Source organism: Haliotis cracherodii, unplaced genomic scaffold (genome assembly GCF_022045235.1).
Source record: "Haliotis cracherodii isolate W230 unplaced genomic scaffold, xgHalCrac1.p SCAF_11, whole genome shotgun sequence".
NCBI lineage: Eukaryota > Metazoa > Mollusca > Gastropoda > Lepetellida > Haliotidae > Haliotis > Haliotis cracherodii.
Genome location: NW_027266266.1, coordinates 48,780,286 through 48,794,780, shown reverse-complemented (window position 1 = coordinate 48,794,780; position 14,495 = coordinate 48,780,286). Strand labels below are relative to the sequence as shown.

Sequence of the window (14,495 nt, the reverse complement as noted above, 5' to 3'; positions counted from 1 at the left end):
AGAATCGCTGACTTGGTTGATGCATGTCATCGTATCCCAAGTGCATAGGCCTTGAAGATCCGGGGTAGAATAGGGTTTCAGCAACCCATGCTTGTCGTATAAGAGGCGACAAACGGGATCGGGTGGGCAGGCTGGCTAACTGACTTGGTTAGTGCATTGATGGTCATGTTTTCATTCACTGGATTGCTTGGTCAAGACTAGATTATTTGCAGACCGCCGTCATATAGCTGGAATATTCCTGAGTGCGGTGTTAAACAACAAACACGCACGGGTTGCTGGGGACATTTAACCTGGAAGGTTATCATTTAAGGTGAAGAGACAGTAAAACGTGTCAGTGTTGAATATTAATGCATGTAACAGTACATTCGATCTTTACCACTGACAACTCTACGTGTCCTACTAACATAACAATACATAGACAATGACGGGTAAGCAATGAACATAATTTCTAAATATTACTAACAGTTAATCAACCGGTCAATCATGTCAATATGTACACGACTGGTTCCCTGGCGAACTAATTATCGCATGGATATACCACAGCAATTTATCCACTTAACTGTTGATCCATTACGACCCCCGTAAACAAGGTACCGCTAAATCCAAGCCTGTTTTCTTAAAGCTTATTCGGTTTATAGGCCACTTAGCCATAATCCAGGGGTATCCAAGGTTGGAAATCTACACTGCCCAGGACTAAACGTTCAGCTCAACAGTCAGGGTGTGAGTTAGACTCACACCTAGTCTATGAAATGAACATATGTTATTGGAAAAGACAGTTGTTAAATTATCTTTTTTAAATATAATAAAAAGGAGACCATAGATGCTTCATTTTCAGAAACTGCAGTAATCTAGACTTGCCCACTATTATAGACTTGCCTGGGCTGTATGGATAATTTGTTTCAAGGTCTGTATGGCAGACAAGGTGATTGGTCTGGGTTGAATTGAACCTGGCAGAAAGTACCAGCTGTGACGTCTGCCAGTGTATACTACTCGAAAGTTAAAGAACATCCACAACTGGAGTGAGTGAGTATGGTTTTACGCCGCTTTTAGCAATATTCCAGCAATATCACGGTGGGGAACAACAGAAATGGGCTTCACACATTGTACCCATGTCGGGAATCGAACCCGGGTCTTCGGCGTGACGAGCGAACGCTTTAACCAAAAGGCTACCCGACCACCCCTCTACAATTGGAAGGCTGTGTGTTGCAAAACACAGCAACCATGACAGATTAACTATAGTCGAATGAAAAATGAGAGCTTTCTTGAACTTCTTTTGAGTAGTATATATTCTTTATATAAGAGTTTTCTGTAGGTAGGTAGGTAGGTAGGTAGGTATTCATATTCTTTAAAAGAACTGGCTGTAAGTATGTTCACTTAGAACTTTAAACCTGGTGAGCCATATCAGTTATCTTGACTGCATAATGACATCAGTCGGTTTTCAGTATATAACTGGGTGTGGTCCAGAGCATCCAGTGATTGATAAGAGCAATGGCCGACACCAGAATATAATGACAGGCAAAGCAAGACATGGAGCCTGACCTCCCGATCCATAAAGCCGCCTCTATGACCAGCATAGATTATCTAACCCACAGTCCCTGTAGTGTCTTTCAGCTGGGTCACACACTGTGACCATCTGATGATTTATCAAGCATATGTTTATGTAAATCACAACCAGTGAAGCCTGAAAAACATGGGTCTGGACAATCATGCTGACTTCAACAGGTTATTACATGTAGGTCAGAGTTCTTAATGTATTGGTTTATAGGGACACATTTGGTCCGTAGGTTGATTTTTTTAACAATTCATTTTACCGGATTTTTGCAATAATCTGTTTGATTTGCATCAGTGGGTGTTCAATAAGAAAGATGAATTGGCCTGGTATGGGTGCTTATGAATATTATAAATGTAAATTTGATGGGGGGCATTTCATTGTAATTTTTACTGTCAAAGCGATCTTTACCGTGGCCAGTATAAAACCCCCAACTCTTTCCTGTATTTTTCAATTTATAAGGTTGGTAGATCAGTAAGCCAAAACAAATCCCAGAAACCCGTAAGGCCTCACATAAATTAAAAATGGGGAACCATTCCCAAACCAGTTATTTGCGGGCTATTTTTCTAGAGGAATTATATTTCACTTTCACCATCTTCCCGAGGCAAGGGCGTTAACTGACTATAAAAGTGCAGTTCCCTTCCTTGCAGAACTGGGCTGGATTTCCGGAGTTACATTTTGGCTGGACGAACGAGTCAATGCATAGTCCCATCAAAAATCGGGTAACGATCTAGAGATCCGGTTCGTAAACAACATGAATTTCAACGTGAAGATTTCGGTCGACTGCAGCATTTGCAAAGCATGTGGACCCTCAACTGGGCGTCGGCAGATATTTTGCAAATCTTTTCATTTCTATAATCAAGGTGCTCAAGTGATTTGAGGGAAAGCCCTGTTTTATTATAATATAGATCTTGATCAGTTAAATCGAGGACATAGAAGGGACATAACTCGTAATAGCCACAGGCGGAGCTACGACGAAGCCTGCAAATTCCAGGCCTTATCAAATGTTTAGGTATCAATTACATGATCAATACATTAGTCTCAATTATTTTATTGCAGATCCAGGGTAGAATAGGTCTTTTTTTTTTTTTTTTAGTCCCATCAAAAATCGGGTAACGATCTAGAGATCCTTTTCGTAAACAACATGAATTTCAACGTGAAGATTTCGGCCGACTGCAGCATTTGCAAAGCATGTGGACCCTCAACTGGGCGTCGGCAGATATTTTGCAAATCTTTTCATTTCTATAATCAAGGTGCTCAAGTGATTTGAGGGAAAGCCCTGTTTTATTATAATATAGATCTTGATCAGTTAAATCGAGGACATAGAAGGGACATAACTCGTAATAGCCACAGGCGGAGCTACGACGAAGCCTGCAAATTCCAGGCCTTATCAAATGTTTAGGTATCAATTACATGATCAATACATTAGTCTCAATTATTTTATTGCAGATCCAGGGTAGAATAGGTCTTCAGTAACCCATGCTTGCCATAAACGCATATAGATACTTGTCGTAAGAGGCGACTAACGGATCGGGTGGTCAGGCTCGCTGACTTCTTTGATGTATGTCATTTATCCCAATTGCGTGGATCGATGCTCATGATATCAATCACTGGAGTGTCTGGTCCAGACATGATTATTGAGCGCGGGGTTAAACAACCAACCAACCAACCATTATATTGCATGGTATAAAACTTTCATACAAAGCACAACAAATGACGTGATGTTTATTGAATGATGAAAAATTGTACATATGACAGACATGATCACATGTGACCAATGCAGTACCAGACTGTTCGAACACTTGTATGGGAGGAGACTATTCACTGAAGCAGGCATAGACTGCTTAATAGACTGACAAATGATAACATCTCCAACATCGGGCTTCTGGTACTCCAAATACATATACAACATAAGCACCAAACTGTATAAACTTACAGGTTTGCATAAAGTCTTAGTCTTTGGAAAGGTTTAGTGATCCAACATGGAGATAACATCATTTTAATAAAACAGAAGTTACAGGCTATTGAAGATATTTCTCCTTTGACTAAAAAATGAAATGTGTAAATAAATATTATCTTGTTTACATAGTTATGAAGTCCCTTGAAATTGAGTGAGTGAGTGAGTGAGTGAGTTTGGTTTTACGCCGCTTTTAGCATTATTCCAGCAATCTCACGGCGGGGGACACCAGAAATGGGCTTCACACATTGTACCCATGTCGGGAATCGAACCTGGTCCTTCGGCATGACGAGCGAACGCTTTAACGACTAGGCTACCCGACCACCCCTTGTGTTTATGCAAAGATAACATAACCTATTTAATAATATCTGACACAGGTTTTCCTCAAAGCTCTTCATCTGATTAAGGAGAGCATGCATATAAACCCTGAATATGGTCTCTTGTGAACTTCATATTCAAGGTTTTTGAAACACAAAATATACAGACATCAGTTAACAAAGCAACAGTAAATGTTCCTATGTTTACTGTATTCGCCATATAAAGCACCTGCTCCAATAAGTGCTGTCAGAGTGAGTGAATGAGTATGGTTTTACGCCCAAATTGCAAATTCCAGCAATATCACGACAGGGGACACCAGAAATGGGCTTCACACATTGTACCAACGTTGGAAATGGAACTTGGGTCTTCGTCGTGACAAGTGAACGCTTTAACCGCTAGGCCAACACCCACCCACCCATCCACTCCCCCCAAGTGCTGTCAGAACAACTAGACCAACCTGAAAGTGATCTCTTGTAAGGAGGAATGTTTAACATCGCTTTGAACAGTATTCCAGTTAAATCATGGTGTGTCAGTTTAATGTGGGAGGAAAGCCTGAAGTAATGCAGGTCTCAGACGTTTACCACTTTGGTGAATTCCATGAGCAAGGGTATTGTGCTTACAAACCTAGAAATATGTTCGTGGCTAACCGGGCTTCGAACCCACAATTGTAGGTGTCGGGCATGCTAAAGGGAAGCAACTCTGCACAGAGAATTGCAGCACCTCAGATGACCCGGTCACTGACCCCTGAAAGTTACCTTTGAAAGCAGTCCCTATTAATAAAATGATTTCTTTTTCAAATCATAAAGACAAATCAAATCATCATGGTATGATAATGAAAATTGGAATATTTGATACCATCGTCTCTGGTTGACCGATGTTATCAACAGATGTTCAAATTTGACCAACCAATGCTGCTCAATGTCTCTTAGTTGGTCTGCAGTCCAGCTTGAAATTGTGAGGAGTTAGTGTATCGTATCTTGACTTTAAGACAGTCTACCAATGTAGCCTTGAATCCACATTCTTGTCAATCTAGAAGATGGTGTTCAGGAAGAGTATTGGCAGTCAGCAAGTACTGAGTGACACGCCAATGTCACTCCTCGTGGATCTGTTCCTGATGACCTGCATCTCGCATCACACGGCACGCCAGGCTGTTGCCATGTGTCACGTGGTCTCCATGGCCTGACATGACAGCTGCGCCTGTGCGATGTCGTGCAGCGCCTGTTGTATCTGTTTAAGCAGCACTTCACCCCGATGAACCACGTCCTCTAACTTCCGCGCTGCATCCTGGTTCTCCACCTCTAATTTCCTCAGACTGGCTGTCTGAAAACATACATCAAAGAAATGAAGATTAAGAAATTCTTATTTAGAAAGTCTAGAGGACTTTAGTCTGTCAACCATCATTTTGGCACCCGTCTTTTTACAATTATTTTCCATTAAACACACAATCACACAACAAAAGTTGGTTATCATCAAATAACAATCATTGACCTCACTAAAAATATAGGTTTTTTTATTATTACATGTCCGAATAAAATTATTTTCTTCATTGTTATCATGTGACTTTGCTCCAAATGAGAATGATGAATTGCAAAATAACTCAATATCGGGAATAGTCTATTCAATGTCAGTATGGTACATGGCAATGAATACCCTGTACCCAACAATATCTGCTGTTTGTTAATTTTATTTCCATCACAGGAAAAATGTGTACAAGTTGACATCTTTAACAGAGGGGGGCACAACGGTAGGAGGAACAGCTCAACACACACATGCTACACACTGGTACAGGGAATGATAGCATCAGTGGGGGCGTCTCATAATGATTTTGATCGCAATCATTACTCATTACTAATCATTTAAGCATCCTTTGTATATCATAACAATATGTACTACAAACCTGCACCATCGTGCCAGGGGGAGGTGGGGCGGGACTCAAGAGATGAAGAAAATGAACTGAACTTGGTATACACTACGGTTATTACGATTCACTCGCATATTCGGTGAATTGATCCATATACCTTTATGAATTGAATTCGTCAGTTATTTATCAAAGCAAGATATGCAAAATGGAATATATATACAAGCCATGCAGTAGCGTCACTTGTATCAGTTTAACAAGGCCCCTAATGGTACTGTCGACCAAAACATGAGGCTATAGAATAAGCGTCATTGTTGCGATCTATTGCTTGTTTGCTTCACAAAATATATTTGAAATGTTTCAACCTGAGCAATTACAGGACGTACATTTACATACATTTTTAATAAACTCAAGTTTTACACTGACACAATGTTTTTCCCCAATACAAAGACAATACCAGCTGATTACCATGAGCATGTAACCATGGAAGTAACTTGTTATTGTATTTGTGAATAAATATTCATATTCGTTACCCTATATTCGTGATACATATAACACTCGCCTCAAAATGTATTCGTAGCAGCCCTTGTATACACAATCACATTAGTATGGAAAACGGGACACAATATACATTTATTACTTCTGTGTATAATGAGTGAGTGAGTGAGTAAGTGAGTGAGTGAGTGAGTGAGCCAATATTTAAAATCACATCGGCAATATTTCAGCCATATCGTGACTTGAACAAGTTATGCATTAATATTACACATAAAACACTGTCGAAGGACAGTAAAACAACCAGCACTATTTTTAGAACAATAAAATGATCAGATTATGACAGATGACACACTATAAAATCAGGCTATAGATCACCAACAACTAAAGTTAGACAACCACACCTGGGACCATGGGGACTTACAGTACCTTTGACTACCTGCTTGGACCCCCAGGAGGATTTATACCATCCCTTTAGTCATTGGTGATTGTTGACAAGATTAGCCATAAATTAAAAAATACAAATTTTCTTCAGTTAAAACATTGGTAGATAAAATACTTTGAATTACGTGGTCTTACACTGTGTATAATGAATTGATGGCTGATTGATAACATAACATTACATTGATCACAGGCAGATTCTACTCTATTTGAAATGGAGAGATTTTGCAGTGAGAAACTTAATGGTCAAATTGAAGCTTAATAATGTGCCCAGAAACCTATGCTTATCTTTAAAGGTAATGAAATGGATCTGGTTGGTTGGTTTGTTGGTTTACGCCGCACTCAGAAATATTCCAGCTAAATGACGACAGTTTGTAAATAATCGAGTCTGGACCAGACAATCCAGTGATTGATATCATGAGCATCTATCCATGCAACTGATATCGATAACATGCATCAACCAAGTCAGGAAGCCTGCCCACCCGATCCCGTTCGTCGCCTCTTACGACAAGCATAGTCGGTTTTATGGCCTGTATGGGTTGCTGAAGACCTATTCGTCCCCGGATCTTCACAGGTCTTGATCTGGTAGTCAGACTTGGTGACTTGATTCTTTGGCTAAGATCGAAAACTACAAGTAGGTCTGCCTACCTGCAGATCATAGGAAGAGTCCTCATTGGGCAGGGAGTCAATGAGAACATCGATGTCCTTGGCTGTACGCGCGATCAGCTTCGAGAACAGTACTGCATAATCTGTCAAATATAAAATGACATAGCAGCCATGACAAAAAGGAAGAAACTGACCATGATAGACAGACACAAAAATATATAAAAAATTCTGTCACACAACTTTACAAGAACCTGTCAATATTCCCTAAGTTTAATGCCTCAACAATAGCTACTGTTCGTGTTTAACGCCGCACTCAGCAATAATCCAGCTATATGACGGTGGTCTATAAATAATAGTCTAGACCAGAAAATCCAGTGATTGACATCGTGAGATTCGATCCACTCAATGGTCTCATTAGTTTTGAAATTTATATAGTACACTTAAAATAGATCCGCCAACAAATTCACTAATTCAGAATAAAGTTGAAATTGCGAGCATGTGTAGCGGCCATAAAATTTCTGTGTCCTGTGATGGGATTCAAACCATGGACCTTCTGATCCGAGGTGGGACGCCTTGATGACCAAAGAAGTTAACCTCATCAGCAAGGTGACAAGGTGAAGATGTCATTGACTCGATGATTCCATACTCTGCTAAATATTCCCTTGTCAACAGAAGGCACGGTAGTCAGAAGGCCAGTACTGAGACTTATTTTGCTCAAATTTAATATGCTCAGCCCCATGTCATTGGATTCAAACCACGGACCTTCAGATCCGAGGTTGGACACATTGTCCACATGACCAAAGAGGTTAACCTCTACAGCAAGTTGACACGTCATCCATGAGATGACTCCAGGCCTTGCTACATAGCAACTGTTGTAAAATGAATGTTTAATTCTCAATCATATAATTTGTGTGTGTGTGTTGTTTAACACCGCACTCAGCAATATTCCGGCTATAGTCTGTAAAAAATCAAGCCCGGGACAGACAATCCAGTGATTGACATCATAAGCATCAATCTACGTAATTAGTATAAGATGACATGCATCAACCGAGTCAGCGAGCCTGCCCACCTCATCCCGTGAGTCGCCTCTTACAACAAGCAGAACCGCCCTTTACAGCAGCATGGGAGGCTGAAGACCTACTCTAACCCAGGTCTTCATGGGTGAACACGATGAATACGTCTGATAATTGCTAATTTGCTAATTTCCTAAATGTTTCTTAAACATTCCCATATCCTATCTTGTCCTTTTGAGAGTGAGTTGTGTTTTATGCCGCTTTTAACAGTATTCCAGTTATATCACAGCGTGTTAGCTTAATGTTGGAGGAAAGCCCGAAGTGATGCAGGTCTTAGATGTTTACCATTTACCATGTTTACCATTTCACTGAAACCCACAAACTCAGGTATGTAACCTAGAAACATAATCAGGGCGATCCAGGATTCGAACCCACAATCATAGGTTTCTAGCGTGTCCAAGGGAGCAACTCTGCACAGCGAATTGCAGCGCCTTTGACGACTGGGCCACCCGTGCCCTCTGTCCTTTTGTGAAACAGTAAGATTCACATGAGCAAATACAAAACCCAACTACACGATGTCATCACATACCATCCTGCGGAGGGGCCGGTGACGACTTTCCACTTGGCTTTTCGAAGTTGGGGAATGGACTTGGTTGAGCACATTGTTGCAAAATACCGATACTGTTGCAGAAGTTGTCAGCTTGCTGAGGAGGAGAAAACATTATACATGAACATTGTGATGAGCTACTAAAGCCTTCTGTTTGTTTGTTTGTTTGTTTGTTTGTTATTTAACGCCGCACTCAGCAATATTCCAGCTATATTACGGCAGTCTGTAAGTAATCGAGTCTGGACCAGACAATCCAGTGCTTGACAACATGAGCATCGTTCCACGCAATTGGGATCGATAGCATAACCAAGTCAGCGAGCCTGACCACCACTTCCCGTTAGTCGCCTCTTACGACAAGCATCGTCGCCTTTTATGGCAAGCATGGGTTGCTGAAGACCTATTCTATCCCGGATCTTCACGGGTCACTATATTTTGACAAAGTACGCAGGGAAGGATAGAACTTTTGATTGTTTTCAACCGAATACTTATTTAGGTCGGCATGTCGCCTTTTACGGCAAGCATGGGTTGCTGAAGACCTGTGCAACCCCGGATCTTCACGGGCCTTAAAACTTTCTGATATTAATACAGTCTTGCCATACTTTATTAACAGTAGGAAAAGGCCTTGATTTCAAGCTGTGGAATACTGTTAAATATACTAAAAAGCAGCATGGGATATGTTCATTTATTATTATTAGCAAGTTCACATTGAGCATCTTGGCAAGGGAGATAACTCTACAACACATGGTCCAACTAGAATGTGTTTTACTCATAAAAACATTTGTCTCCCCCTGCACACAAGAAATAGAAATGTAAAAATTGAAAAATATGCAAAAGCAACTGTTGTGCATGTGGTCATTGCACATGTATAGTTTCATGCAAAAATATTCATTAAGTTTATGACTCAGAAACGTAGCCTAGAGTTGTTTGAGACTTAGTCGAAATTGTTCAGATGGAAACATAGCAAATAAAATTTAGAAAATTTTCAAAATAGCAAAAGGCACCAGTTAAGCTGATGAGCAATGCAAATACCAAGTTTCGTTGAAAAACTGACACCAATGCCAATGGTAACCAAGCAAAAAGTAATCTGTCTCCCCTTCCATTAGACATCTTCCCGAGGCAAGAGAGTTAACTGACTATAAAAGTCCAGTTTCCACCCTTGCCGAACTAGGCTGGTATTATGGAGTTACATTTTGGCTGGACTAACGAGTCTATGCATAGTCCAATCAATATCACTCACCGAAATCGAAATCCGGTTCGTAAAGTGTAATGGAGATTTCGGTCGACTGCAGGATTTGCAAAGCATGTGCACCACTAACTCGTTGTCAAAAGATATTTTCTAAATCTTTTCATGTTTTTAATCAAGGTGCTCACGTGATTTGATGCACTTCGCGATGTCAGACTCGTTTTATCACAATATAGATCTTGATTATCGATCAGATTGTTTTGACTGGGCGCCATCGTTTTGTTTCAAGCAAATGCAAGTGATACGAGAGGTTGAATTTGATTGGTCAATAGGAGAGGCATAGAAAGGACATAACTCGTAATAGCCACTGGTGGCGCTACGATCGAGCCCAGGAATTCCAGCCTAGTTCGGCAAGGGTGGAAACTGGATTTCTAAAGTCAGTTAACTCTCTTGCCTCGGGAGGATGTCCATCAGAGGGAAACACTTTTACTCACTATAGGGCCATCATTTACGAGGTCTGGTATTGTCCAGGAACCAATTAGGTGGAACACAACCTATGGTCCCTGAAGCACAAGTTCCAGGCAGGGGGACACTGGAAACCAGGGCTTATCTTACCGAAGATAGTCAACTATTTTAATATTGCAGCACATAGAAATATGTTTTATCAGCGATTCTGTGATCATGAAAAGATTTGTAGGAAATGTAACTTACGACAGGGTTGCAGAAAATCGCAGAATTTGGCCTTTATTATCGAATAATACACTAATTTAAATTATTTTCAAACTTTCTTATAAAATTTTGATGCCAAAACATTTAACATGCGATTCAAACAACAAAATATGAATCCTTCAATGAAACAAAATTTAAAATAGGTTGTTTTTTCACTTTTCAACATTTTTGTGGTATCATGATAACATAAACAATCTTCACATCTATTACACCAGAAATAAATATCAGTTACACCATGCATATGAGTTTTTGTTCATTATTGAGAGGGAAATGGTTGTTTTTACAGCAGAATTTGCCAGGGACTGACCGAAGCGGTCTTCATGATATGGAAGAATGGCACATTTTTATTTGATATCAATTAATTCTGTGTGGAGGATTGAATTTTCACACTGCCAGCTTGAAACTAAGCTAGTACTTTAACCTAATTAGCCAAAAGTTTGCTATGAGAACATGGGCACTATCACAAATAAGTAGTGATCATTTACTAGTGGTGGGACGATACACCGATGCATCGCGATTTTTTACTTCTCGATACAAGTATCAATCACAGTCACAATCGATCACTAATCAGTAGTGCAAATTAATAGTGAAAACATATATATTTCCATCCACTGCGCCATACTTGACACTGCCAACTTTAAATCATCAGTGTGCCAGGTATATTTGGCCATCCTGTCTATGAAAAAGATGGCTTACGCACCACAGCTAAGAGCACATGCAAGTATTGTGATACATTTCGGATCGTGAGTAAGGTATCTTGATACGTATCGGATTGCACAGTTGGTGTACCGTACTAGCCCTATCATTTACCCAGTGAAACCTTACAGCAGGGTCACAATACAATATGTATCATGATACAAGGGTCACGATACCATACGTATCGCAATTAGCATATTAACGTCAAATCGCATGGAAACTTCTTGACAATAAATATTTCTGAGAGGTTCAAAATTAAAAGCTAGCTGTAGACACATGTTCTTAGCAGCTATGTTTAGTAGACAACTTGAAATGCGGATAACAACACAATTTGCAATAGTTGACTGACATAAACGAGGGGGTCATTAAACAAGTAGTTAGTAATTTATTTCAGCAAGTGTTTCGTCTTGTATCGACACAGAAAAAAACTATATCATGTATCATAGCCAATTGTCGCAATAAGCTGCACTCAGTAAAATGCAATCTCATTAAAATCAGATCATAGTTCTTGCTACCACTGAACAAAGATCTGAGGACATCCCATTACAAGTCATGTCAGAACGACCTTTCGCGGACTTTGACTGACCAATATGAAATAACTAACAAGAAGTCAACATTCGCAAATCAGAAAGTAGCTTTCTCAAGCTATACGAGACAAGTTTCAAACTGGCAACTTCCATTCCATACTATGCTTGACAAAATAAGGTCTTGATTCAAAATTTGAAAACTGAACACAAAAATATTCTATAATATCTAACATATGGTCGAGATTGTATATATGTATGGCAGTTCTTCCCACGGGCTGTGCAACGTCTCTTACATTTCGAGGCTGCATGATTAGAAAACACATTCGGACTGTCATATTTCTGATCTGGTAGGCGACGCTCTGATTGGTCAGATGAAAGGTCGTTCTGACATGACTCATAATGAGAGGCCCTCAGATCTTTGTTTAGTTATATCGAGAACTAAGATCTGATTTGAATGAGATTGAGCAAAATGCAGCCATAGAAATTGGCACTAGTTGTATAGTCCTTGCAAAACTACTCAATAGTTAAGGTATCATAGGGAACAGAAGAGATTTGCCATTTTTAAGGGTTTTGCTATATCTTATCATTATACATGTCACAAGGACTAGTGGGCAGAAAATGTTAGTTGCTATCGTTGAAATGCAGTTTTGTTGAATATCCTTCAAAGGTTTGACAAATCATGGAAATGTTCTGATGCTATTTGTCCCTGAGGTTGATACTGAGATGAATACATAAATATGTTCAATACCAAAGTCATATTTCACTACATAGTGAGTGAGAAAAGGTTTTCATTGCTCTAGACAATAATCCATTTACACCATGACATGTAACGGTCACATGATCACACCAGTTGCGAAAATCAATATTGTATGCATGTGCCAAGGTTATTAAATACTCATAATCATTAAGATTTATGTTTCCTTACAACAATGCATCACGAGAATACTGTCGGCTCTGTAGCCTACGTGTAGCCCTACAGGCCTAAATACTTGGTAGGCATAATTTCGTCACCCTTCAACAACAGAACTGTAAACATATAATTTCACCAGCCAACATCATTATCTCTTTGGGCTTACATAGACTATTTTCACATCCTTGCAATATTCTAAACAGTCGGACAAACAGATAAAACAGCAGACAGAAAACACCTCTCACTAAGGCTCGGTAAAGGGACTTAATTCAAATGGCCATGTTTACAATGGAACAGGGGTAGTTTAGATTACGGATATGACAGAAAAAATAGCGAACACATTCTGTCGTCGCCACGAGACTGTGGGCAAAACTTATTGTGTTGGAGATTCATGTACTCATGCTTTCTTCAAAATTCATACTTGGTTCACAGCATCCTGCAACTGTGTCAGTCTGTCCGCCATCGTGCAGGGTGTACTTCATTACGTTTACATCAAGTGTTCTTTCGTCGGTAACCATTGGAGTATACATGCTCATCTTTCAGTTGCCCGAGACTCTGGTGCTCATTGTGATATCGTAAAGTCCTGGTCGCACATTTTCCTAAACCTCAGACAAAACTTTATTTACGGGCCTGTATGTTGATCCTGTCAGTCGAGAATCAACTGTATTTGTTATATCACGGAGTCTAGATATCCCTGGTTATGCTATCGGAAAATCAAACTTCATGTCCAAGTAAAAAAAGTTTTCACCATTAACCCTACAAAATATATTAGTGGACGTTCTAACGTAGGCTTGGCCTGTTTGAAGATTGTTGTTACATTGAAGGGTGTGTGTAATCCGCTGCTTACCACAACAAATCAAGCATATATACCTCTCATCACCTGGTTGTTGTCACTTTATCTTGATAACGGTGTAAGAATCTACATCGAAACGTCGCCATATGAAATAAACCAGAAGTTGTTATCCACAAAGTTGTACGTTTTCTATTGTACGGAAGCCTTTTAGGGACATTTATTTGTTTGTTTTTTATTGAAATTTCAAGATACTAAGATAAGATTTCAAGAAGAAGTGTTGAAATTTCAAGATGCTGTTGAAAAGCCAAGATACATACGAAGTTGAAATATCACGATAATGGTAGTAAACTTTCAAGATAAGTTGTGATTAAGATTTAACTTGGAATTTCAACTTAGCATCTCGAAATTTCTAGAAAAAAACCAAGTGTCTAAAAGGATTCGTAATATTGCTTCCGATATTTCATCAAATGTATGAGCTTCGATTAATAATCACTAAAATATATTGAGAATTAAACTCATTCTTCAACCTCGTCTGAGAGATTGTTACTATAGAATATTAATTACATGTGATGCTGTCACTTTACAGATACCAGAGACCATAAAATAAGGTCTCTGCAGATATATTTTATTCAGTATTTCAGTTACGTAGTCTGGTGGATTTGAGAATCGGTTTTACCTTATAGAAAATAGTTGTTCGTTGCAAAAAGTGTGAAAAGACGGTGCATAAAAATCAGCGTGCTGATCCATTTTTTACATGCTTGACAATGGTATAAGGATCTATACCGAAAAGTCGCTACATTTTACAATATAACAAAG

At 39.4% G+C, this 14,495-nt stretch overlaps 1 protein-coding gene across 1 annotated transcript; it reads right to left on the bottom strand.

Moving 5' to 3' along the window:
• Positions 1 to 3,269: 3,269 nt before the first annotated feature.
• Positions 3,270 to 13,354, bottom strand: LOC139455924 (mediator of RNA polymerase II transcription subunit 21-like). The gene is made up of 4 exons (XM_071237473.1): positions 13,308 to 13,354; positions 8,824 to 8,938; positions 7,264 to 7,364; positions 3,270 to 5,144 (listed from the first exon to the last, which is right to left on the bottom strand). The coding sequence occupies exons 1-4, from the start codon at positions 13,347 to 13,349 to the stop codon at positions 4,986 to 4,988; spliced, it is 417 nt and encodes a 138-aa protein (XP_071093574.1). The 5' UTR covers positions 13,350 to 13,354; the 3' UTR covers positions 3,270 to 4,985.
• Between the last annotated feature and the right edge of the window lie 1,141 nt (positions 13,355 to 14,495).